The sequence below is a fragment of the Frieseomelitta varia genome, unplaced genomic scaffold (assembly GCF_011392965.1).
Source record: "Frieseomelitta varia isolate USP_RPSP 00005682 unplaced genomic scaffold, Fvar_1.2 scaffold_353, whole genome shotgun sequence".
In the NCBI taxonomy this organism is placed as follows: domain Eukaryota; kingdom Metazoa; phylum Arthropoda; class Insecta; order Hymenoptera; family Apidae; genus Frieseomelitta; species Frieseomelitta varia.
In genome coordinates, this window is record NW_025110094.1 from 769,534 (window position 1) to 795,682 (window position 26,149).

A 26,149-nucleotide genomic window follows, 5' to 3' on the forward strand; every position below is an offset into this window, starting at 1 on the left:
AAGAAAAAAATATGTTATCATTGGACATTTGCCAGCAGAAACGATAAAAGTATAATAATAATAATAATTTATAATAATTAAGAATCATACACGGTATTGTCATATTTTATCCTGTTTGTGCGTGTATCTATTCGATTCCTGATTGAGAAACAAGTATCTCAGAATCATGGAGGATCAAATTGTGCCAGCATTCGATATGAATGAAAATTGGTAATTGGATCATTCAAATTTTTTTTTTTTTTGCTACAAATTTATAGCCAAGATATTAAACACAAAGAATTCTAGTTTACACACGTTTACTAACGAAATCTTGTTTTCAACGCGTAGTTTTATTCAATTCGATTAAAATCTATAGCAAACGTCTAGACCTTATGCGCTGTGTAACCAAAATTGGAATAATTGAACAGGAATTTTATTGTTCGAACAATTTTAACCATAAATGTTCATGGTGTCTCTTTTGGGCAGTACTTATATACATTACATACATATGAAGCACACAAAAGATAAAATAAGAAAAATTTTAGACGAGCATCTTGAAAATACCCTTTGCATTGCCACTACCTGTATCAAACCAGATATTGATTGAACTGGTATCTAAAAAAAAACAAGCTCAGTGTTCTCATTAAAAATTTTCATATTTTTTAAATTAATATAAATATATTTTTCTAGTCAATGTATCGTTTCATTAGGTAAAAGTTGTTACAATATCTTCATAAATAATATAGGTTAGATTGAACCGAAAAAATATGTAAACTATGTACAACCCTCGACAAATTTTTATTGGCCAATAAGGCCGAGAAGATCTAAAAGGTTGGACATCCATGATCTATAATGAGTGCATGCGCACAGTTTGATCATCGAAAATTTTATTTCCCGAAAGCACACCCTGTTCAAGCGCGTGTTTCATTGTTTGTCATCTTCGATCGTCTGTTTTGTTTTTCTTTCCAGATATATATAATCGTCTCATTGCCAACGACTACATGCATTTATTTGAAATCATTACCGTTTGTTACATAGTACTATAATAATTGTAAGGTAAAAACTCGTGTCACGTATATGTACATACAAAATAAAGGTCTTTTTGCAAGAATTGTCTTGGCGCAGCAATTTGAATTACACCATGCACGCGAGACATTTATAATTTGCGACAAAATAACTTCCGGCAAGTTCAAAAAAAAACAAGTGGACGACGTTCAACGTCGATTTTCAACTCGACAGTTGCGACAAGCAGCAATTCAACGCGTGCGAATTAAAAAGGAGGAAAAATGCCAGACGAAGAGGAAAGTATAATAATATACGAAATAGCTACACCACCGAACGACAATTATTATCGCCGGAATATCGAGCATTTCTCGAAAAATGCAAACAGACTTCGAAAGGTACGTCGATTTATTTATTTTCTTTCTTCGTTCAATGTCGGATCGAAATGAAAAGGCACGACAATCCTTTGAAAGATCAACAACGAGATCGAAGATGTGCGAAATGTATTGGAACTGGCGGTAACGAAGTCGAAGATTGATCATGAGAGGAGAAAAAACAATTGTCAAGTCACCAACGAGTGTCAACTGGAACAATCTCAAAGCTTCTACTTTACGAAGATGAAAGAGTTCGCAGATAAACTGCCCGCGTATACTCTGTTGCCTGTACGTGACATGTTGAAACGCATTGTAGCGTAAGGTATAATAAACGTAACGTATGTTTTCAACCTGTTTAGGAACAGGAAGAGACTATACGAAATTTAGTTTCGTTCAGTTTACGACGCAAGTACGAGAGAATCTTCGAAGAACAAATGCTGGAAACGAAGACACGTTATTACGAAGCGATGCACGATCTGGCCGTAAAAAGGGTGATAACGATCGAATGCCAGGATGTGTGTAACGTGGGTCTGGAACGTGTCCTTTCGTACAAGCTCGCTGGACGGACAGAGTTTTATCCAAAGTATTTGAAAAATCGTTGTGCAGTCAGAAAAAAGTACTACTTATATCACAGACTGATGAGAAGCATCGTTGCGAAAGCTTGTTCCCTCATGCCAGAGTGGATCTGTAATTTCGGACGTTATCGATTGGGATTTGATTATCTCGATTTCAACAGGTGCAACATATATATATATATATATATATATATATATCTACTTACATTTATTCGAGAACAATTTTTCTTTTTTTTTTTCAAAACTAACGCTTGATTTGAATATTATCTGTCCTCACAATTTCGTATAGAAAATAGTATAATAAAAGGAAGCTTTTGTTTGCATATTTTATGAATGTCTAAAAATACATTGCTTTGATTTATATAAATTACTTTGTAAATTTTTAACAAAAACTAAATTGGTAAATTGGTCATTCTGACCAAGTTGGTTCTAGCGTTAATAGTCTTTCGTGATGAACGATCGTAGATTTCTGGATTTAGTGGAAAACGATGTGAAAAAAGGCGGGCTGATCGTCAGCAGTACCTATTACAGCGACATTGTACGATTGGTTTCGCAGCCGCGTTACCTTCACGACGTTCGTCCACCCTCCTTGCCAGACTTTCTTAACTGCGCCAACAATTTACTCGCCCTTCGAGTGGTGACGTGCATCATGGACACCATTGAACATTTGCTACAAACTTTCGAAGATAAACGAACCGTCCCTTTATTCAAGGTATGACAATTTGTTCGAATATTTTCAGTTCTCACTGATACCTGCTCGTTGCTGCCAACATCAAAAAGCCAGATTTAAGTTCATCGTTCAAATAGTCGTCGACTGGACGAGGGAAGATAATATATTTCTGTCGTGCAGTTGCAGTTGAAATGCGAGAGCAACGAGCTGTTTCTCAGTCCAACGATGGACGAGATTTGCCGCGCGTTTCAAGGCATAGTTGAACAAATTAGCCACGTCGGTCAGCAATTACCACCGCTCGACTCCTGGGTCGGCGTGAAGATTCAACAGGAGTACATTAAAGTTGCATTGCCGGAATTATACCTGGAAGAGGTGCATCGACGTATGGTGGAAACTTTGCAACGTACTTTCCAACCGTTCAACAGTTACGTGGAGAGACTGTACAGCAAGTTCAAAGTTGTTTTCGATCCAGAAACGCGCAGAAATATCGTTGCTTATGCCAGCACGGGGCGCACGTTTCAAGAGTATGTGTCCAAGGTCGAGGACCTTAACCAATTCATTCGGGAAATAAATGGCATGGTAAATCATTACAATACGTACACACCAATTCTAAAACATGGGTGTCCAACTTTTTAGATCTTCCAGCTAATCAACAAAAAATTTTTTTTTTTTTTTTAATTTAATTTAATTTCATTCTTTGTTTCAGTTTACTGTAACCTATATTATTTACGAGAATGTTGAAACAATTTTCATAGTGAAACGATACATTGACTTTTTAGAAAAATATGTTTATATTAATTAAGAAAATATGAAAATTTTTAATGAGAACACTGAGCTTGTTCAATCAATATCTGGTTTGATACAGATAGTGGCAATGCGAAGAGTATTTCCAAGATGCTCGTCTAAAAAAATTTTTCTTATTTTATTTTTTGTGTGCTTTTCATATGGGACAAAAATCTGTTTGCAAATATTACTCCCCAAAAGGGACATCATGAACATTCCTGGTTAAAAAATTATTCAAAAGATAAAATTCTTCAATTCAATTATTCCAATTTTTGTTGGACACGCCTGTTTTTTAAAAAAAACAATTTACGAAACTGCAGTTTCATTGCAGCCGAATCACGAATATTTTTCGATCGGTGTGATTCATCAAGCGGCGGCGAAGGAAGGTCTCCTCTATTACACGGAAGAAGTGCGCAGGCTGATCATCGAGGAATTGGTGAAAAGCCATCGAGCTTACAATCTTGAAATCTGTAACACGTTCGAGACGATAAGAGAGCGTGCTTCAAACGTTCCCAATACCACTAAAGAATTACTCGAATTGGGTAAATTTTTTAAATTCTCTAAAGAAATAAAGAATTCTAAATTCTAAAGAAGGGGAAAGAAGATTAAACGAAGTAATCTCGTTACAGGCGAGTACATGTTGTACGCTGCATCGACGTTGATGAGATCGCTGGAGGAAAAGATTACCTCCTCGTTGCGCATGATGGCGTTGCTAATCGGGATGACGACATTGACCAAAGACCACATCGAGTTGAATAACGCGACCATTCATTGGTTAAAGCGGATAAGACCGATATTCGAGCACAGCAGCGCCACCTACGAGCAAATTAAATTTGAACTGGAGGAGAAACTTCAGCAAAAAATCGAGGAACTAAACGCGGACGTAGAGATCATGTTTCCCAGGTAAATCGTTGTAAGAAAAGAGAATTAACGCAGTCTTGAATCCCCTATTGACAAACGTACGTATGTACAGGGTGTTCATAAAGTCTCTTTACAATTTTAAAAATTTATTACAAAGGCAAACGAAAAGACAGATGAGTGGAAATTATTACAAAATGGGACGTATATATTTAAGTTTTTTTTTATCTTATTTAATATACCTCTATATGGTGTATTATTAAAACACCATCATCAGTTGCATAAAGTACTATGGTGTAATAAATTTTGAAATTAAAGAGACTTTATGGACACTCTGTATATATATATGTATTTCGATATTGCATTATCATTTTTCTGTGTCTAGATTGAAAATAATGAACGATATGGATGACGCAGATCGCATAAGGGAGTACATAGAATACATGCGAAAGTTCGCACGCGATTTGGATCGTATGGATGAGAGAGTGACGTGCATCAACGACGAGGAGAAACTTTTCAAGTATCCCCCCTCCGTATATCCACGCATCAACGAATTGAAGGAGAACATAATGCCGTATTACGAATTAATTTATCGCGGTTATCAGTGGCAAAGGCATCGAGATGTTTGGCTAGATGGCCCGTTTGAATACTTGGACTCCAACAGCATTGACAACACGACGAGCGACTACTTCACTAATTTGAGCAAAATCAGCAAACAATACCGAACGAGAATAAAGCTGTTAATTGCAATGAATTATCCGCACAGGTATATAATGGGCAAAAAAAAAAAAAGAAAAAAAAAAATCAAATGACGTTGAATCAATGTCGAGGATTTTGATCGATATTTTTTCGTCAGTTTTGTAGGATCACTGGACGATCCGGATCCTTTTCAACAACCGGCACCTTTGAAGCTTTGCCATCAACTGATCGAGGACATCAAGTGGTTCAAGGTGACTACTTTAAAAAGCGAAGCAAAAGCCGGCTGTTTTGTAAAAACGCCCCCTCACCCGTTCTTTCTCTGTTGCTGTCAACTTTGCAGCAATACATACCGTTGCTGGCTGTTTTCCGAAATTTCGCGATACGTCAGATTCACTGGGACGAAATGTCGGTTATAGCCGGTTTCGATCTCACCCCGGATGCTGGCACCACGTTTCGAAAAATCATAAGCATGGATTTAATGGCGGACTTGGAAAAGTAATAGAACTACTCCTTTAACGTATTATTACGAGCTATTAGGTATGTCTCTCTTTCCCTCTCTGTTTCTCCACATCAGGCAGTTACATCTGAGTCTATGTTCGATCAAGGTACGAAACGATAAGCATAAGCGCGACGAAACAACTCATGCTCGAGGAACTATTGGCAAGGATGATCGGCGAATGGGACGACGTGTTGTTCACCATTATGCCTTACAAAGACTCCGGTGTGAATATTTTAACGCAATTGGACGACATCCATACTCTCTTGGAGGATCACATCGTGAAAGTTCAAGCGATGCGAGGCTCTGCGTTTGTCAAACTCATCGAGGAGGAAGTGAAGAACTTTTACGTTCTTTTGCTTCGAATACAGTCGACGATCGACGAGTGGGCCAAAGTATTGTCTTCAGAAGCTTTAGAAGATTTCTGGCACGACTGACCGCATAACTTTTCACACGTTATTCAAGGTCCAAGTACAATGGATGTATCTGTTGCCCATCTTTACCAGCAAAGACATCGTAGCGCAGTTGCCCGACGAGGAAGTACTGTTCGCTCAGGTCGACAGGATCTTTCGTAGCGCGATGAGCGGCGTTTCGAGGGACCCTCGCGTGCGAGAGACCGCCGGTTCTGTAAGTGTCACGCATTTTGAAAGAAAGAAAATGCCCAAAATAACGCCAACGTTTACACAGGTGGGTCTTTTAGAAATCATGCAGGAGGCTAACGAATTGATGGAGAAGGTGAACGACGGTGTATTGAACTACTTGGAGTTGAAGAGGCTCTTCTTCCCGCGATTCTTCTTTCTGAGCAACGACGACATGCTGGAGATACTGTCCGAAACGAAGGAGCCCCTTCGAGTCCAACCGCATCTGCGAAAGTGCTTCGAAGGCATAAACAGACTCCGGTAAACTATCCGTAGACAGACAGACACGAGACGAGAAAAAACGAAAAATTCACCGATTTTTTAACCCGACAGATTTAACGAAACAATGGACATATGTTCGATGTTCAGCGAAGATTACGAAGAGGTTCGAATGCAAGAGGAGATTTCGACCGCTGCCGCGAGAGGTTGTGTGGAACGTTGGCTCCTCCAAGTATGCGATCGCCACTTATTTCGATTAGAAAAAAAAAAAAAAAAAATTTGAACCACTTGCTTCGAGGGGCTGTAGGTCGAAGACCAAATGGTGAAATCCGTAAGGCACGAGATCCAGATGAGCTATCTCGACTACGAAGTCACTAAGCGCGTCGTCTGGGTACGCACGTGGCCTGGCATGGTCGTCTTGTGCGTTTCGCAGATTTACTGGAGCATGGAGGTTCAAAACAGCCTCATGACCCACATTCCCTCGACGATGGAAGCGCTACATACGAAGCTTGGATCTCAGATCTTAGAGATGGTTCAGTTGGTCAGAGGTACGAGGCAACGGCCAAACAGCTATGAAACATAAATAAAATACATTTTCTTACTCAGGGCAACTGTCGAAACAAAATCGTACCACGTTGAACGCTCTCATCACTCTGGACGTGCACGCTATGGACGTGGTGAAGTCGCTGATCGACAAGAGGATCGTAAACGAGACCGACTTCGACTGGCTGGCGCAGCTGCGTTACTATTGGCAAGACGACGTGTTTATAAGCATTATATACACGAGCGTAGCATACGCGTACGAGTACGTTGGAAACTGTCCTCGCCTCGTCATTACTCCTTTGACGGACAGGTGAGTAAAAAGAAAAAGAAAAAAAAAGAAAGAAAGAAAGAAGGTGTCGTCGATTGAAATTTAACAGAATCTCTCTGTGTCTACACAGATGTTACCGCACCCTGATCGCTGCGTACTCGTTGCACCTGAACGGAGCGCCGGAGGGTCCGGCCGGCACCGGTAAAACGGAAACGACAAAGGACCTGAGCAGAGCCGTGGCGGTACAGTGCGTGGTGTTCAACTGCTCCGAGGGTCTCGATTACAAAAACATGGGCAAGTTCTTCAAAGGTCTTGCCTCGTGCGGCGCTTGGTCCTGTTTCGACGAGTTCAACAGAATCGAGCTGGAGGTGTTGTCCGTGGTTGCCCAGCAAATACTCTGCATCGCCCAAGCGGTTCGTGCCGCGTTGGACACGTTCGTCTTCGAGGGCACCGAGCTGAAACTGAACCCCGCCGTTTACGTCTGCATCACGATGAACCCCGGCTACGCGGGCCGCACCGAGCTGCCGGACAATCTGAAAGTGCTGTTCAGAAGCGTGGCGATGATGGTGCCGGACTACGCGATGATCGCCGAGATATTCCTCTACTCGTCCGGTTTCAGCAGCGCTCGAGAACTCTCCACGAAAATCGTCACGACGTACAAGCTCTGCTCCGAGCAGCTGTCCGCGCAGTCTCACTACGACTACGGCATGCGAGCGGTGAAGACGGTGCTAACAGCGGCGCAGAACATGAAACTGCAGCTGCCGGACGAGGACGAGTCGGTGCTTCTGCTTCGATCCGTCATCGACGTCAATTTGCCAAAGTTCTTGGCCCACGACGTCCCGCTGTTCGAGGGGATCGTCACCGATCTGTTCCCCGGGCTGCAGCTACCGTCGCCGAGTTACGACGTGCTCTTAGCAGCGGTGCACGAGGTCGCCGGCAAGCGGAACCTGCAGCCGGTGGACGGCTTTCTCCTGAAGATTATACAAATGTTCGAAATGATGATCGTTCGTCACGGATTCATGCTCGTTGGAGAGCCGTTCGGCGGGAAGACGTCGGTCGTCCGCACTCTGGCCGACGCCCTCACCTTGATGCACGCTCGGGGTGACAAGGGTGGTGCCACGACCAAGTACCACACCATCAATCCGAAATCTATAACGCTGGAACGGCTGTACGGGTACTTCGACCCGGTCTCGTCCGAGTGGACGGACGGCGTATGCGCCGTTGTGTTCCGGGCGTACGCCGGCGAGGACACTCCCGACAGGAAGTGGATCGTGTTCGACGGGCCGGTCGACGCGCTGTGGATCGAGAACCTCAACACCGTTCTCGACGACAACAAGAAGCTTTGCTTGACATCCGGCGAGGTGATACAGATGTCCAGCGTGATGTCGATGATCTTCGAGACGATGGACCTGGTGCACGCGTCGCCGGCCACCGTCTCCCGTTGCGGGATGATATACGTGGAGCCGCGCGTCCTCGGCTGGCGCCCGTTCGTCCGTTCCTGGATAAACACGCTGAACCGCGCGTGGAGCGAAGGCCAAGAGAGCAACATCGAGCAGCTGTTCGACTGGCTGGTCGAGCCCTGTTTGCAGTTCATCCGGAAAGCCTGCCGCGCCACCGTCAACGCTGGCCAAATCCACCAGGTCGTGTCGGCCATGAACATGTTCGAGATGACGATGGAAGATGCGGTGGAGCAAAATCCAAAAACGTACGACCAATACCTGGTACCTTGGTTGCAGGCGACTATGTTGACGTCGATGGTGTGGGGCGTCGCCGGCACGCTGGACTACGCCTCCCGCGTGAACTTCAACGCGTTCTATCTGACCATTTGGAAGAACGAGCTAGAGGAACACCCGATGCCCGAGTTTCTCGCCGAGTCGTTGATCTCTCTGCCGACGGAGGAGCTGATCCACGATTGCTTCTACACTTATCGGGGACGAGGAGCGTGGCGGCGGTTCGCCGACGTGGCGCGACAGCAACGGTACCCGGACACCGGGAGCATCGTTCAGCTGATGATCCCTACCGTCGACACGGTGAAGTATCAGAGCCTGTTCCTACGGCACATTAATCGCCGCAAGCGTTTCCTGCTGTACGGCGAGACAGGCACCGGCAAGAGTTTCTACATCAAGGATCTGATGATGAACAAGCTGGACGAACGGAGATACCTGCCGAACATCGTCGCGTTCACGCCGCACATCACGGCCGCCCAGACGCAGGAGCTGATCCTGTCGAAGCTGTACAAGAGACGGAGGAACCAGTTCGCACCGTTGCCGGGCACCCACTGCGTCGTGTTCATCGACGACGTGAACATGCCGGCGAAAGAGACGTACGGCAGCCAACCGCCGATCGAGCTACTCCGGCAGTTCTTCGATCACGAGATCTGGTTCGACCTGAGGAAGCCGGAGATGATCCACGTGCACGACACCCTGTTCGTCTGCGCGATGGCGCCGCCAGGTGGCAGCAGGCAGGAGCTGTACCAGCGGTTCCTCAGGCACTTCAACCTGTTCAGCATCGACAGCTTCACCGACGACACCATCGTCAGGATTTTCACCAACATCGCGTTCGTCGGCCTGCAGCGAAACGGCTTCACCACGGCGATAATGCCGGTCGTCGTCGACATCGTGAACGCGACCAAGAACATCTTTCACGACGCGCAGAGCCAGCTACGACCGACGCCGGCCAAGTCCCACTATCTCTTCAATCTGCGCGACTTCTCGCGGGTGATCACCGGCTGCGCCATGATCAGGGAGGAGTCCGTCGTGTCCAAGTCGGACTTCACGAAACTCTGGACGCACGAGATCCTTCGGGTGTTCGGCGATCGTCTGGTCGACGAGAACGACCGGCGCTGGCTGTTCTCGAGGATCAAGGAAACGGTCGGTGGCAACATGAGGGAGACGTTCGACACGGTGTTCGGCCATCTGCCGAAATTCGACGATCAGCTGACGATGGAGAGCCTGCGGGACCTGATATTCGGTACATTCATGGACGTGGACACGATCCCGTGCGACCGCCGTTACGAGGAGGTGAAGTCGATGGACGAGTATATGGAAGTGGCGGTCTCCTGCCTCGAGGACTACAATCTCACCCACAGACGCAAGATGGACATTGTCTTGTTTCGATACGCTCTGGAACACCTCGCGAGAATCTGCCGGATATTGGTGATTCCCTGCGGCAGCTTGCTGATGGTCGGCGTCGGTGGATCCGGCAGGCAGTCGTTGACCAGACTGGCCGCCAACATGGCCAATCTCGGCCTCTTTCAGCCAGAGATCGGTAGCGCGTACGACGTGCAAGAATGGCGTGACGATATAAAAAGGGTTCGTTCTGTGATCCAAACGAGAGACACTAATTAACAACGAAACGTACCAAATATCATCCAGAATTCTGAATTCTTTCGTTAAGTTTAATCCTTGTTAAAAAGAAGGAAAGAAAATGAAAAAATCTAATTTGCTTAGATGATGTGACAGTAGGAATAGGTATATATAAAGTGTTAAATGAACGCACATTCTGTATATTACTTGTACTATACTATGTATAATACTTGTAATATATATTATACTACAAGTATTATACCGTACACATAATATACAAGTATATTATACTGATACTTATAATATATACAGATATAATATACTATATATGCAGATATCCTTATAATATATTTATAATATATACTATACTATTATATTATTATAGTGTACTTATATGTGTTGTAAGTATTATTACTAATATAGTCTAGAATATAATAGTATAGTATATATTATACTACATACTATTATATCATATTATAGACTATACTATTATATTATTATAGTATATATTATTATAGTAAATATTATTACTAATACTTACAATATAGTCTAGAATATAATAGTATATAGTATAATATAATATACATTATACTATATACTATTATATTATTATAGTATACTTATATATATTGTAAGTATTATTACTAATACTTACAATATAGTCTAGAATATAATATAATAGTATAGTATACATTATACTACATACTATTATATTATATTATATTATAGACTATACTATTATATTATTATAGTATACTTGTATATATTGTAAATATTATTACTAATACTTACAATATAGTCTAGAATATAATAGTATATAGTATAATAATATAATATACATTATACTATATACTGTTATATTATATTATAGACTATACTATTATATTATTATAGTATACTTATATATATATATATTGTAAGTATTATTACTAATACTTACAATATAGTCTAGAATGTAATATAATATAATAGTATAGTATACATTATACTACATACTATTATATTCTATTATATTATAGACTATACTATTATATTATTATAGTATACTTGTATATATTGCAAGTATTATACAGATATACTTATATACAATTATACTATGTATATACACTTATACTTATATGATACAAGTATATCATACACAATATATAATACTTGTAATACTAACTAATGTATTTGCGTCGTTTAGGTGCTCATGAACTCCGGCGGGGCGGGCAAAGATTACGTGTTCCTACTCACCGAAGGGCAAATCAAAAGTGAAATCTTCCTGAACGACATAGACAGCTTGTTAAACTCGGGCGAGGTGCCGAACCTCTTCACCGTCGAGGAGAGACAGGAAATAATCGAGATGACTCGGCTAGCAGCACAGGGTGGCGACCGAAATTTGGACATATCGGTGCTCGCGATTCTCTCCTACTTTGTGAACCGTTGCAAGGAGAAGCTGCACATAATGCTGTGCTTCAGTCCCATCGGGGACACGTTCAGAATCAGGCTCCGGCTTTATCCGAGTCTGGTGAATTGCTGCACGATAGACTGGTTCGACGTGTGGCCGGAGGACGCCCTCGAACAGGTGGCCCTACGCAGCACCACCGCCATCAATGTCGACGAACAAGTGAAAGTCAACGCGGTGATCGCGTGCAAGTTCTTCCACGTTTGCGCCAAGGATATCAGCGCCCGGTTTTACAACGCCACCGGTAGGCAAACTTACATCACAACGGCCGGATTTCTGGATCTGATACGAACTTACGCAGAACTGATGAAAGAGAAGCAAGAAGCGCTTATTTTCGCGAGGTACACGTTTTTTTGAACATTAGAAATGTCGTCGACGAACAAAATGTCAAGGCTTGTGACATGGATGAGTTCTAAAAATCCAGCGTGTCATATTTTGTTTAAAACACTTGTGCGTAGAACTAGGTATATAGTTCATACACTTATAATTAGAAAACTCTGTTATTACACGTATAATTAGAAAACTCTGTTATTACACTTATAATTAGAAAACTCTATATTATACACTTAGAATTAGAAAACTCTATTATTACACTTACAATTAGAAAACTCTATATTATATATTATATACTTAGAATTAGAAAATTCTGTTATAACACTTATAATTAGAAAACTCTATATTATACATTTAGAATTAGAAAACTCTATTATTACACTTATAATTAAAAAACTCTATATTATACATTTACAATTAGAAAAGTCCAAATATATGAGTATATATGTTTTATCTTTTCTTCTTGCGTATTGCAGGGATAGATACATCAACGGACTGGATAAATTAGAATATGCGGCCGAACAAATTGGTCAAATGAGAGTAACACTTTCGGAACTGCGACCTCAGCTTGAAGCGTCTGCCAAGGAAACCGCCGACACAATGAGGAAAATTGAGATGGAAAATATCAGCGTTGAAAACGCGAGGATCATGGTAAAGAAAGATGAAGATATGGCGAACGTGCAAGCCGAGATTGCGAAGAACTTGAAGACAGAGTGCGAGGCGGATTTAGCGGAAGCGTTGCCTGCTCTGAACGAGGCATTAGGTATTATGTAGCGTTCACTATGGAGGATGTGACAAAATAAGATGAACTTTGTTTAAATTGTGTACGTTTGAAAACAATTATAACAAATTTGATGTCACAACAATACAACAGTAAATGATATTCCCTATGAAAAGGTGGATTTTAAAATCCATGCTTTCTAAGGATCAAACAAGGTGGATTTTATATAACATTGAGAGAGAAATGGTGACACCATTTGTAACAAAGTAAGATGAACTGTAGTTGAATTGTATACATTTGAAAACAATTATAACAAATTTGATGTCACAACAATACAACAGTAAATGATGTCCCAACAGTATGAACTTTTAAATCCATGCTTTCTAAGGATCAAACGTTTTACATAATATTGAGGAAGGAGTGACGCTAACTTTTCTTTCCTGTACAAGCATATATGTACATCGCGGCTCTCCACAAATTTTGCTCACACTGTGCTGCGTTGTCGTTGCAGCCGCTCTGGACACTCTGAAGCCAGCAGACATAACGGTTGTAAGAACGATGAGGAGTCCTCCGGCCGGCGTGAAACTCGTGATGGCTGCGGTGTGCGTGATGTTGGGCATACCCCCTCTCAAGGTCGAGGATCCAGTCACCGGCAAAAAGGAACTCGATTACTGGACACCGAGCAAACGTCTGCTGGGTGATATGAGATTTTTGGAAACTTTGCGGCAGTATGACAAGGACAACATTCCACCGCATATAATGGAGGTGATATATACCGCTAATTATTATTATTATTATTATTATTATTATATACGCTCTTAGATTCACTTTTTTAAATTTTTCTTAAAAATACTATTATTATCATCATTATTGTATTATAAAAACATTAATAATATTAAATTATTTAAAAAATAAAAATAAAATTTTTTTATAGTAATATTATATAAAAATATAAAAATTATTAAAAAATAAACTTTTTATAATAATATAAAAATATAAAAATTATAAAAAAATAAATAAACTTTTTATAATAATATAAAAATGTAAAAATTATAAAAAAATAAACTTTTTATAATAGTATAAAAATGTAAAAATTATAAAAAAATAAACTTTTTATAATAATATAAAAATTAAAATTTATTAACAAAATTAATAAACTTTTTTATAATAATATAAAAATATAAAAATTAATAAATTTTTTTATAATATAAAAATATAAAAATTATAAAAAATAAATAAACTTTTTATAATAATATAAAAATATAAAAATTATAAAAAAATTAATAAATTTTTTATATTATAAAAAAATTTATTAATCTATCCTGATGATAATAAATTAAATTCAATCTCAATTTTTTAGGTAATAAATATACTCATAACTCGATAATAAACAAATTAATAATAATTTCTTAGATAATAAATAAACTTTTAACCCCAAGTGAGTAGGAAATAGTTATGTAACAGTGATGGAAGTGTTAACAACCTAGTGTTAACAACCGAGATATGACAGAAAATAACATGGCGAGTTACAGGAAATCAAGACAACCTACATGACGGACAAGAGCTTCGAGCCAAAAGTTGTGGCCAGGGCATCGTCGGCGGCCGAGGGTCTCTGCAAGTGGGTGAGAGCAATGGTCCTGTACGACGCGGTGATCAAAGTGGTCGCGCCGAAGAGGGCCAAGTTGGAGGCCGCGCAGCGCGAGTACGAGAACACTGTGAAATTCTTGAACGAGAGACGCGAGATGCTGGCCGAGTTGACGGAGAAGCTGAACGTTCTCAACGAACGTTTGCGGGTAACCCTGGCCAGGAAGATCGAGCTGGAAACCGAGGTAACAAACACACCGACATACATATACGGATCGTGCAGGCGAAACGCTAATTACAATTTCATTTAGGTGACAAACTGCAGGAACAAGTTGATCCGGGCCGAAAAATTGATCAGCGGTTTGGGAGGAGAGAAGAATCGTTGGACAGAGGCGGCGGCGAACTTGAAGAGCTCGTACGACACCTTGCCAGGAGATATTTTGATCTCGTGCGGCATGATAGCGTACCTGGGCCCCTTCACGTCCAACTATCGCGTCGAAAGTTTGGGAAAATGGGTCGACCACGTGAACAGTTTGAACATACCGTGCTCGAGAACTTACGACTTCGTCGAGGTACTCGGCACCGAGATCAAGATCAATTCTTGGAACATATTCGGCCTGCCGCGAGACTCGTTCTCCACCGAGAACGCCATTATCATGGACAACTCGAAGAGGTGGAGCCTGTTCATTGATCCTCAGAGTCAAGCGAACAAATGGATTCGCAACATGGAGAGGCAGAACGAGCTTGAAATCGTCAAATTGACGCACGCGGATTACATGAACGTCATAGAGCGAGCACTGGAATACGGTAACGAATCAAACGTTAAGTAGAATATTTATCTGATTGTTTATTGAATGAGAAATAATTATTAAAATATAGAGTGGGCCAAAAGTTTCTTCCCCACCTATATTTTTCTTTTTCATGAAACATCAAAATACAAGAAAATACTAATTTTGTTAGTTTTAAATTAAATTCAAGTTCAACTGTTAGTTTAATCTGTGAAAAAAGAAATTTCAAAAAAATATTTTAGTAGCAAGTGATTTTTGGCCCTGTATGAATAGAAAATATCAATTATTAAATATTATTCCTGGTTTAGAAAAATTGAGAAGGAAAAAGAGAGAAAAAGTAACAGAAAACTAAATATAGAGACACAACTAAAGTAAAGAGAGTATAGTACCAAAGAGAAATATATTAAGTGTAGAGGCAGTGTGCAAATATCATTCTCTATTAGTCTAATTAGTCTATGTATAGTATAAAGTTACGTTAAAGCATGCAATACTAGATGTAAGGGAAAGTAATAAGAGAAAACTTGACAACCAAGGGAATTAAAACGGAAAACAAAATGTAAAGAATAATGTAAGGCACTGAGGTCTATTCATTCATATTAAATATTATTCAATTGCGGCCTTACTTTCACTTAATAAGTACAATGTATCTAAATATTATTATTATTATTACAGGGAAACCAGTATTGTTGGAGAACATTCTCAATGACTTGCCATTATCTCTTTATTCAATTATTGATCTTTATTATTATTATTATAATAGCAAAAAAACCATTATCATTAGAAAACATTCTTGAAGACTTGCCATCACCTCTTGATTATTATTATTATTATTATTACAGGGAAACCAGTATTGTTGGAGAACATTCTCGAGGACCTGCCAGCAGCTCTTGATCCGATATTAACAAAAGCGATATACAAAATGGGCGCCATGTGGTACATCACGCTCGGCGAGAAAGTGATCGAATACGGTTTGTCGTTCAGGCTGTACATCACGACGAAGCTACGGAATCCGCATTATCTACCGGAGATTTTCAACAAGGTGACGGTGATCAATTTCGCGTTAACGATCGGCGCGTTGGAAGATCAGTTGTTGGGCATCGTGGTGGCGAAGGAGAGGCCCGACCTGCAGGAAAAGCGAGAGTATTTAATCGTTCAGAGCGCCGCGAATCGGCAGGCGCTGCAACAAGTGGAGGACAACATTCTGAGAACGTTGTCGGTGGCGGGAGCTAGGATCCTGGAAGACGAGGAGGCTATAGAGATCTTGGACTCGTCGAAGATCCTCTCCATCGACATATTGAAGAAGCAGGCAGCCGCGAAGAAAACCGAGGTGCAGATCGAAGGATTCCGACAAAATTACAAACCAATCGCGAGGCACAGCTCCGCTCTCTACTACACCATCACCGATCTACCCAACATCGATCCCATGTACCACTACTCCTTGGCTTGGTTCATCAACCTGTACGTCAGTTCCATCGACACTGCGAACAAAAGTAAAATTCTCGAAAGAAGACTGGCGTTTCTGCGAGAGGCTTTCACTTACAACCTGTATCAGAATGTCTGTAGATCTCTGTTCGAGAAGGACAAGGTACACAAGGATTGTACTACAACAATTTCGATATGTATCACAAACACTCGTAATTGATCTCCTCGGTCAGATTTTGTACTCGTTCATCTTGTACTCGACGATCTTGATATCGGAGAACACCATCACGAGAGAGGAAATGATGTTCTTTCTGTCCGGAGGCGTCGCACTGGCCGCAATACCGGAGAATCCAGCATCCAGCTGGCTTCCAGACAAATCTTGGGGGGAAATTTGCAGAGTTCACGCGTTACCCAGCTTCGTCGACTTTCAGTCGAGCTTGGCACACGATTTAAACGCGTGGAAACAGTATTACGATTTGCTGAATCCGGAAGACTCGCCGATACCAGACCCATGGGAGACGAGTTTAACGCCTTTTCAAAAGCTAATCGTCACAAGAATGATCAGACCCGACAAAGTGACGATTATGGTGAATCAGATTCTTTTTCATAGTGAAGAGCACGACTGTACCAATGACAGTGAGAAATTATCGATAATTTAAACTGATACAACATTTGTCGAGAAAGATCACACAACCATCTCATTTGGTCTCATTTCAAAGCGTGAACCTTGCACTTTGACAGTCGCGTAATTTGCTCTTTTAGAAAATGATTTTACATCACGTGGCAAATTGTAAAAATTCAGGCACGCATAAAAACATTAAAAAAATCTGACGATCTTGAAGACTGAAACTTTTTCTTTACAACAACCTCTCAAAACTTGCTGTACAACTTTTTTGAACTTGGTACGTTAAGCTTAGATGACAAAATGTTGGGATTTTCAAACCCTAATATTTCAACATTCTATAAAATAGTAAAGGAAATATTGTGGAGCAAATTTCAGAAAAACTTCAATCTTCAAAACAATGGTGGATCTCCACGAAGAAAAATTTTTAATATTTTTACAATTTTTTGATAAAAGTGTGACATAAAATCATTTAAAAAAAAAACTCACAAAACTATTAAAACAGAAGCTTTGCTCTTTAAAATGAGACCAAGTGGATTACTCTATATAATCCTTTTTTACAAAGTTATATCACAAATGAAATTATTCACAATTTTTCATTGTTATTGGTACAACTGGTACAGCTATTCGCTGTACTTAATGCGAATTAACAATTGAAACGTTTCAGATTCAACGATTCGTCGAAACAGGCATTGGCTTGAAGTTTGTCTTACCGCCGCCGTTTGACATTTCCAAGTCATTCGGAGAATCGAGTTCTTTGATACCTTTGATCTTCATTTTATCCCCGGGCTCAGATCCGATGGGAGCACTTACCACATTCGCCGGGAATATGAACTTCCTCGAGAGATTCCATTCGATCTCCCTCGGTCAGGGTCAAGGGCCGATCGCCCAAAATCTGATCGAACAAGCACAAAACAACGGCGAATGGGTTTGTTTGCAAAACTGCCACTTGGCTGCATCTTGGATGCCCGTATTGGAACACTTCTGCGAACTATTTGATCCCTCGAACACACATGCCAACTTTCGTCTCTGGCTCACGAGTTATCCCGCTGTTCACTTTCCAATTACGATCCTGCAGAACGGTGTCAAAATGACGAACGAACCTCCAACCGGATTGCAGAATAATATCATGAGGTGAGCTCTACTCTGCAAGAGCACATTTATGATTTGTATAACCTCGTCTTTGGCAAGAGATTCTTCTCTTAATACTACAGAGGCCGACACCGTTGTATGTCATGTAGCGACCTATAGTTCCTCGAGTACGAGTTTCGAACACCAACTTGCACAAGCCGCAAGTGGCTGTGCGCCTAGCGTCGAAGTCAACCGATATTCGATGTTAAGCAAACAGAGTGCGGAACCGCTAGGNGATGGTCACCCATCCTAGCGGTTCCGCACTCTGTTTGCTTAACATCGAATATCGGTTGACTTCGACGCTAGGCGCACAGCCACTTGCGGCTTGTGCAAGTTGGTGTTCGAAACTCGTACTCGAGGAACTATAGGTCGCTACAGTCATTTGTAAAATAGTGGTTAACAGCCGATAGGTGACGCACTTTCGCGTCATTTCCGATTCCAATTCTTACGTTTGTTTGAAACACATTAATTATGTATATATCATGTATTTATTTAAAACACGTGTACATATGTCATGTGTATATATTGTCAGAGAAGCAGATACTGAAATGTATACGTTCCAAGGAAGATTTTTTTTTCTAGAAAAAAAAAACAGCAGATTTTTTACTTTTTCCATTTTAATTTGTACATGAAATAATAACCCTTTGTACTATGCATCGCCAAATTCTCGCATGATCATGTCAAATATCGCCGGCCTGTATAGTGTCAAATGTAAACGAGAATTCGATTCAATCGTTAGGTCCTACAAATCCGAAGCCACGAAAACCATGGACGCGTTTGATAACGAACCGAATAAGAAGAGAACGTACTCAAAGTTGCTTTACGCCTTGTGCTTCTTTCACGCCGTGGTGCAGGAAAGACGAAATTACGGTGCACAGGGTTGGAATATAAAATATGGTATTTATTGTCGTACCCTGTCTTTTAAGTTATAACACTATTTACACGCGGCCACAAAATATAGGGTGGGCCAAAAGTTTCTTTCCATCTATTTTTTGTTTCAATAAAATATCAAAACAATTAAGAAATAATTATTAAATTTAAGTTCAAACATGATTTTTTCATTATGTTTTAAAAAATTTGTAAAAAAAAATTAAAAAAATATATACAATAAAAGAATTATGGATTTATTTAAAGTAAAAAATGATTTTTGGCCCAGCTTTTCCTTTCAAATGTTTTGTTTTTTTTTTTTTCTTTATACCGACAGACAAGATTTACGCGATTTTCATTCAACGTGGATAATCCGCGTAAATTGATGTACGAGTGTACTTTCATCTTTCATAATTCCAAACGCGACACTACTATTCCGGCTAAACACTGACAATGAGAAAGTATAGTTTCGCGGTGCAGGTTTCAACGAGTCGGACCTCGAGATATCCGCCCAACAACTTCAACTGTACATAAACGATTACGAGGAAGTTCCTTTCAAAGCCATTGTCTATCTAACCGGTGAATGTAATTACGGTGGCCGAGTCACGGACGACAGAGACCGAAGATGCCTAAACACGATATTGCAAGATTTCTATAACCCGAACGTAATTACGGACCCGAATTATGCTTTTGCGGACGTCGGGCCTGAATATACTTTACCAAAAAAGTACTTCCTTACACCTATTTACTTTCCTTGCTCGAGCCTTTATCTATCGTCGCAGACCAGAGAGAGAAAGAGTGAAAGACTAACCTATTGTTTCACGTACGCACGCACACAGGCACGAATACGAAGATTACATCAGGCAAATCCAAGGGATTCCTTTAACCCCGTCGCCAGAGGCACTTGGACTGCACATGAACGCAGGGATCACGCGAGATCTCGAACTGGCGAATGAATTCTTTGTGTCCATGATGTTAATCAAAGGAGAAGTAACGATAGGCGACACTACGAAACAGGACGAAATGTTGTTGAACATAAAAAACGATATTTACGACAGAATGCCCGAACCGTTTGACATCGAGGAAGCGGAGAAGCGTTATCCTATCGTGTACATGGAATCCATGAATACCGTTTTGATACAGGAATTGATAAGGTATAACGTTTTGTTGCGTGAAATTCGCGAGTCTCTCGACATGCTGGAGAAAGCGGTGAAAGGATTGATAGTGATGACTCCTGAGTTAGAGGTACTGCGAGATTAATTGGCACGATAAATTGATAAAACATAGTTAATGTCAATCACATACGATTCCAGATTCTGGCTAGTCACATACTGAGCGCCAGAATTCCTCCGTCTTGGGTGCAAGCGTGTGCTTATCCAAGTTTGAAACCGTTGCCAAATTTTATTAACGATTTCCTTGACCGGTTAAGCTTCTTTCGCAAATGGTTGATAGAAGATAAGCCGAAAACATTCTGGATATCTGGATTCTCATTTGTGCATGCTTTTCTCACGGCAACGACGCAAAACTTTGCGAGAAAATACCAAATACCTATCGATAGAATTGATTTTGATTTCAAGGTTCTTTTTTTTTTATTTATTTATTACAAACATAATATAGAACGTAATCACGTCCTTTACCGCGGCGAAAATAGTGTTGGATGTTTTCTCTCTAGGTACTTCCTACGTATGAATCACACGAATCTCCAATGGATGGCGTTTACGTTTATGGAATGTATTTGGCCGGTGCAAGGTGGGACATGCAGCGCATGCTACTCGCTGAAAGTTATCCAAAAATTCTTTGGGAGGCTATGCCAATGATTTGGATGAAACCAAGCGTAGTGGATTCTATTCATGTAGGAAAACGATACGAATGTCCTCTTTACATAACTTCTGCGCGTTTTGGTATTCTCAAGACAACAGGACATTCGACTAATTACGTGTTGTCGATCCTCTTGGATACTACTTATCCTGTCAGTCATTGGATTAAAAGAGGGCTGGCTCTTCTCTGTCAACTCGACAATTAAACGATTTTTCATAGTGCTTGCCCTTTTTTTTTACCCTCGATTTATACCGATCACAAGATCACAAATTATTGAATTTATTACATACATATCCATATATATAACGTACAACATTCAGATGTTACATATGTAGGTATATTATGGAAATTTTCAATATTAATATTGTACAATATAATTTATATAATATTATGTATATACAGGGTATTCTGAATTTAAACGGTCAAATTGCTTGATTTACATATGAAAAGAAAAAAAATTTGTTATCAGTAAATGCTCTGTTACAGAGTTATAAACAAATATTGTATGTATGAAATAGGTACGCATTTTTTTTCGCTATTTGATTTTTACTTATGGACTACTTTAAAAGAAAAGATTTATTCACATGAAGAACTAGTGCAAAGAATTTTATTGAAACTTTTATGGACTGATTGTACCAGCATTTGGGAATGATTCGTGAATTATAGAAGTCATTTTTTAATCTACATCTAAACCATTACAGATTATACAAATGCACCATTAATGTGACACAAAAGCATCGAGTGTCATATCTACTCTCTCGTTAGTCAATGATGAAACTTTTAAATTTGCCGGCGAATGAAATTTAGTTTAATCTATATTTTTCAACAGCGTTAACTGTTGCGTGTATACAACAACGAATGAAGAAATAATTGAATTTCACTTTATTACAAAATCGCACTATTAATATGAGTAATTCTACCTTTGTTCTTGATAACGGTGCTTATACCGCAAAAGTTGGGTTAGCTTCTGACAATGTCAAGTAAGTAACAATGATCACGATACAATGAAATTAAAGTGTGCAATTGTCAGCAATTAACTCTGTTTTAGATTAGTGCCAAATTGTATAATGAAAGCAAAGAGCGAACGGCGGAGACCTTTTGTAGGAAATCAAATCGAAGAATGTCGAGATGCATCTGGCCTGTTCTATATCCTGCCGTTTCAAAAAGGATATCTCGTCAACTGGGACGTTCAGAAGACTGTCTGGGACTATATATTCTCTAAAGAATGTTGCCTGGTAAACTTGAGTCAGCTTTCTCTAATTGTAACCGAGCCTCTATTTAACTTCTCGACTGTTCAAGAAGCTATGACAGAAATATTTTTCGAAGAGTACGAATGTCAAAGCCTTTTGAGAATCAATGGCTCCACTCTCTCTTGTTATCAGTATAAGGTAGAGAATCCTAATGCAAAGTGTTGTATTGTAGTTGATAGCGGTTACAGTTTTACACACATAGTGCCGTATGTAAACGACACTAAAGTTAAAGAAGGTATAAGACGTATTGACGTGGGTGGGAAACTTCTAACAAACCATCTCAAAGAAATTATATCGTATCGTCAGCTTCATGTGATGGATGAAACCTACGTAATAAATCAAGTGAAGGAGGATTCATGTTTTGTTTCTCAAGAATTTTTTAAGGACATGGAAATGGCCAAAAACAAGTTAGAAAATAACTCCATTGTCAAAGATTACGTTTTACCGGATTACACGACATTGAGACGTGGTTTCCTCAAAAATCCAGAACCTCCTAATGAACAACAGACATTACGTTTGAGCAACGAAAGATTTGCCATACCCGAAATTTTGTTCTTTCCCTCGGACGTTGGTATTCGTCAGATGGGTATTCCAGAAGCAATTATGGATTGCTTGAAAGCATGCGACGAAGAAACGTGGCCGCATCTTTTATCCAATATTATTCTCACTGGTGGTAACGCGAAATTTCCTGGATTTCGGGAAAGAATTTACAAAGAAGTTAGAAGCTTGGCACCTGCAGAATATAGGATAAACGTACATCTGCCCGAAAAGTAATAAAACATTCAATTTCTTAATTAGTACGTCTAGAAACTTCAATCTATGCGATTTACTGTTGCATGTTGTTTTCAGTCCAATCACATACGCATGGCACGGAGGTAAAACACTGTCGAAAGATCCAGCATTTTCAAATCTTCTAGTAACTAGAGAGGATTATGAGGAAGAGGGTCAGAATCTTTGTTTCGAACGTTTCGATGTTTGACTTTAATGAATTTGTTTCATTGAATAATTCATGCATATGTGTACGATATTGTATATAATACTATAACATATGTTCTTTTTCCTTTATACGAAATAATAGTACGAAAAATATAAACGGAATGCACGAACAATGTTGGTATTATTATTGTAAAGAAATAAAAGTTAAATAGATTTCATTTGTGCCATTAGTTCCTCTAAACTAGTGTCACATTCGGACGGAATTTGATTGATTTGAGAATCAATTGACCACGAAGCACTATGTACTTTTTCATCAATCTGTTGATCTCGTTCATCGACGAGGGTAATTCCTGCAATGACGCAATCGTTCAATTTAAGAGAATTTGCACTAATATTTCATCTTTCATTACTTACCCCATTCATTATCTTCGTGAAGAGGCTTATCTTCAACTGCTTCTTCTACCCTCTGTTCTGGTTTTGGTTTTGAAGCATAATCTAATTGATGTTTTCTACAATACCTATCTTCACAGTTAGGATTTGGTTTTAATGTCATTATAGGAAAGAAATCTTGCATAGCGTTGTAACCCAAATAATAGGTAACATCGCCAAAGTTCAAAAGGTATTTCAATGCATTTTGAACTAAAAAACCTGCAACAATTCCCATAGTTGTCGGCAAAGATGCAGCACATACACCATCCCGTTTTAACGTTTTCTCGTCTATATTTTCTGCTACCACTAATGGGGGAGCACACTAAAAATAAAATAATTTTCACAGTTCAAGTTTTAATGTTTTCCTTATCGTTTAATTTTGATTTTTATTCACCGCGAAGCAAGCTGTTTCCCCAGGAATTATAAATTGAATATGACCAGAAACTGCATTTTCAGAAACTCCACTTTCAAACCACTTCTGATTAAGTTCATTACAAGCGGTATTAATTGCCATCCGTGCTTCAAAATTGTCCACACAACTCAGAACCAAATCTACTGGACCTTTGACTAAACCTGCTGTGCTAAAAATAAAATTTAATATCGCTCAGACGTTGTTAATTGTTATCATCTAAGAATCATCCTTATATACCTTATGACATTCGTGAAATGTTCAAAGTGATCCATTGTGGTGATGTTGTAATTATAAGTTTCAATTTTTACATCTGGATTTATGTATTGCAATGTTGTTGCTGCTGCTTCTACTTTATTTTGGCCAGCTTGATAAGGTTGAAAGAAAAGTCTATTCATGTTTGCCATTTCTACTTTATCATAGTCAAAAAGTATCAACTAAAATCCATGTTATTTGTTACTTAGGAACAAACGGGAAGTTCTTCATTCGTGACTTTATGTATCATATGTTACCTTGCCAATTCCACATCTTGTTAACATTTCGGCAGTCACACTACCGACTCCACCTATTCCAACTACAGCAACTGTCAGCTCTTTTATTTTTTCATAATTACTTACTATACCCATACGTTTTAAGGCCATCAAACGACTAGTCAAAGAACAAAGGGTGCATTAAGAAATTTTATTTTCAGTTTTGTATCAGAAAGCAACTGAATTATAAAATATTTATAATACAATAGAAATATTTATAATACAATAGAAAGGTTTCACGCAAATACAAATTACCTGTAAGGGTTTGAATCAGTCACTTCGCTTGACATATGTTCTATTTTCTCTCTTGTTGTAAACACATTTTTCTGCTGTTCTTTCAGCAATTTGTCTTCAAGCTCACTGATTTTTTTTCGCAGTACGTCAATCTCGTCCATCGTAAATGTTAAAAGTAATTTTTAAAAATACCTAAGCAGCTGTATGTGAGACAGCAACTACCGACTAGGACACGCCGATTTTTTGTAGCTAACAGATTATGCACTTGCTTACATATACATATATGTACATATGTATGCTTATACGCGCTGTAATAAATGAATCTTTATACACGAAACAGATGTGTTTATTCAATTTTGAACGATAATTATTAAATTGATAATTACATTTAAGTGTGAAATTTCACATTGATTCTTATCAAGTTTTATTACAATTGTATAATTAGAAACATAACCTATTTGATTTATTCAAGAACAGCACGTATATCACAAATTAAAAAACTTCGCAGAATTCCTTACACACGATACTTTCCTTCTTTCTCTCACGTTACGGTAATTAATTTAAATTTATTCGAAGACTGATTACAAAGATTCAAGTTAAAATTTATAAAACCACGACGGCACGTACATATGCGTAATTAAAATTACATTTTGATGAGAAAGACCAGCCTGAAATGTTGTTTAATTTCAGTAAAAAAGTTCAATAATTGTAAGATTTATTGTTTCTTTTTTAATACAAACAAAATTGTATTTGCTTCTTTTTTTCAATTAATTTTTATACAGCATTATGTAGTATTACAGCATTTCGTATTATAAATTATACATATTGTTATTATACTGCATATATGCACAATTGTTTTGTACCCGCATAAAAAAAAAAACGTCGTAACTTTTCGTTATTATTTATTTAGCCATCGTATCGCTAATGTTAAGAGTAAATATCGGAGAAAACATTAAAAAACATACGATCGTGTAATACAGGATGGATCATCTTTCTTTTTTTTTTGTTTGTTTTCATGCTGTTACGATCAATAATCAAATTTAAATCAAAGTAGATCCGTGCATTTTGGCTAATTTTATTGTCATACCTCAACCGTATTAGAATAGTCTGCGTTCCAATACCACGCATTTGGAAAAAAAAAAAAGATTTAAAAATCGAAGAGAGAAACAGAAAACGAGGAAGTATGTAAACAATTTCACTTTATCACTTTGGCATTATC

At 39.2% G+C, this 26,149-nt stretch overlaps 3 protein-coding genes across 3 annotated transcripts; 2 read left to right on the forward strand and 1 right to left on the reverse strand.

Annotated features, from left to right (window-relative positions):
* The first annotated feature begins 207 nt into the window (after positions 1-207).
* On the forward strand, positions 208-21,360 carry LOC122530745 (dynein axonemal heavy chain 12). The gene is made up of 30 exons (XM_043658014.1): positions 208-1,379; positions 1,455-1,643; positions 1,715-2,091; positions 2,396-2,642; positions 2,781-3,179; positions 3,715-3,925; positions 4,013-4,286; positions 4,627-5,007; positions 5,098-5,191; positions 5,281-5,435; positions 5,546-5,831; positions 5,902-6,063; positions 6,124-6,335; positions 6,408-6,525; positions 6,601-6,841; positions 6,900-7,146; positions 7,235-10,415; positions 11,596-12,197; positions 12,666-12,952; positions 13,422-13,675; positions 14,443-14,739; positions 14,806-15,301; positions 16,122-16,867; positions 16,938-17,291; positions 17,994-18,460; positions 19,197-19,354; positions 19,805-20,051; positions 20,164-20,569; positions 20,638-20,901; positions 20,997-21,360. The coding sequence occupies exons 1-30, from the start codon at positions 1,266-1,268 to the stop codon at positions 21,345-21,347; spliced, it is 11,817 nt and encodes a 3,938-aa protein (XP_043513949.1). The 5' UTR covers positions 208-1,265; the 3' UTR covers positions 21,348-21,360.
* A 666-nt stretch (positions 21,361-22,026) lies between these two features.
* On the forward strand, positions 22,027-23,454 carry LOC122530781 (actin-related protein 6). Its single transcript, XM_043658078.1, has 3 exons — positions 22,027-22,122; positions 22,191-23,162; positions 23,242-23,454. The coding sequence occupies exons 1-3, from the start codon at positions 22,049-22,051 to the stop codon at positions 23,369-23,371; spliced, it is 1,176 nt and encodes a 391-aa protein (XP_043514013.1). The 5' UTR covers positions 22,027-22,048; the 3' UTR covers positions 23,372-23,454.
* A 42-nt stretch (positions 23,455-23,496) lies between these two features.
* LOC122530777 (ubiquitin-like modifier-activating enzyme 5) lies at positions 23,497-25,689 on the reverse strand. Its single transcript, XM_043658073.1, has 6 exons — positions 24,952-25,689; positions 24,679-24,814; positions 24,407-24,603; positions 24,152-24,338; positions 23,743-24,079; positions 23,497-23,678 (listed from the first exon to the last, which is right to left on the reverse strand). Exons 1-6 carry the CDS (start codon positions 25,089-25,091, stop codon positions 23,533-23,535), a joined length of 1,143 nt encoding a protein of 380 aa, XP_043514008.1. The 5' UTR covers positions 25,092-25,689; the 3' UTR covers positions 23,497-23,532.
* Between the last annotated feature and the right edge of the window lie 460 nt (positions 25,690-26,149).

What these genes read in the sequence shown, in the direction of transcription:
- LOC122530745 (XM_043658014.1), top strand. Translation starts at nt 1,266, where the DNA reads ATGCCAGACGAAGAGGAAAGTATAATAATATACGAAATAGCTACACCA. An exon ending in GCAATGAATTATCCGCACAG is followed by an intron (nt 5,008 to 5,097) that starts GTATATAATGGG and finishes TTTTTTCGTCAG; the next exon opens with TTTTGTAGGATCACTGGACG. An exon ending in GAAGGCATAAACAGACTCCG is followed by an intron (nt 6,336 to 6,407) that starts GTAAACTATCCG and finishes TTAACCCGACAG; the next exon opens with ATTTAACGAAACAATGGACA.
- LOC122530781 (XM_043658078.1), top strand. Translation starts at nt 22,049, where the DNA reads ATGAGTAATTCTACCTTTGTTCTTGATAACGGTGCTTATACCGCAAAA. An exon ending in TTAGCTTCTGACAATGTCAA is followed by an intron (nt 22,123 to 22,190) that starts GTAAGTAACAAT and finishes ACTCTGTTTTAG; the next exon opens with ATTAGTGCCAAATTGTATAA. An exon ending in AACGTACATCTGCCCGAAAA is followed by an intron (nt 23,163 to 23,241) that starts GTAATAAAACAT and finishes TGTTGTTTTCAG; the next exon opens with TCCAATCACATACGCATGGC.
- LOC122530777 (XM_043658073.1), bottom strand. Translation starts at nt 25,091, where the DNA reads ATGGACGAGATTGACGTACTGCGAAAAAAAATCAGTGAGCTTGAAGAC. An exon ending in ACTGATTCAAACCCTTACAG is followed by an intron (nt 24,815 to 24,951) that starts GTAATTTGTATT and finishes TTCTTTGACTAG; the next exon opens with TCGTTTGATGGCCTTAAAAC. An exon ending in TCACGAAGATAATGAATGGG is followed by an intron (nt 23,679 to 23,742) that starts GTAAGTAATGAA and finishes GCGTCATTGCAG; the next exon opens with GAATTACCCTCGTCGATGAA.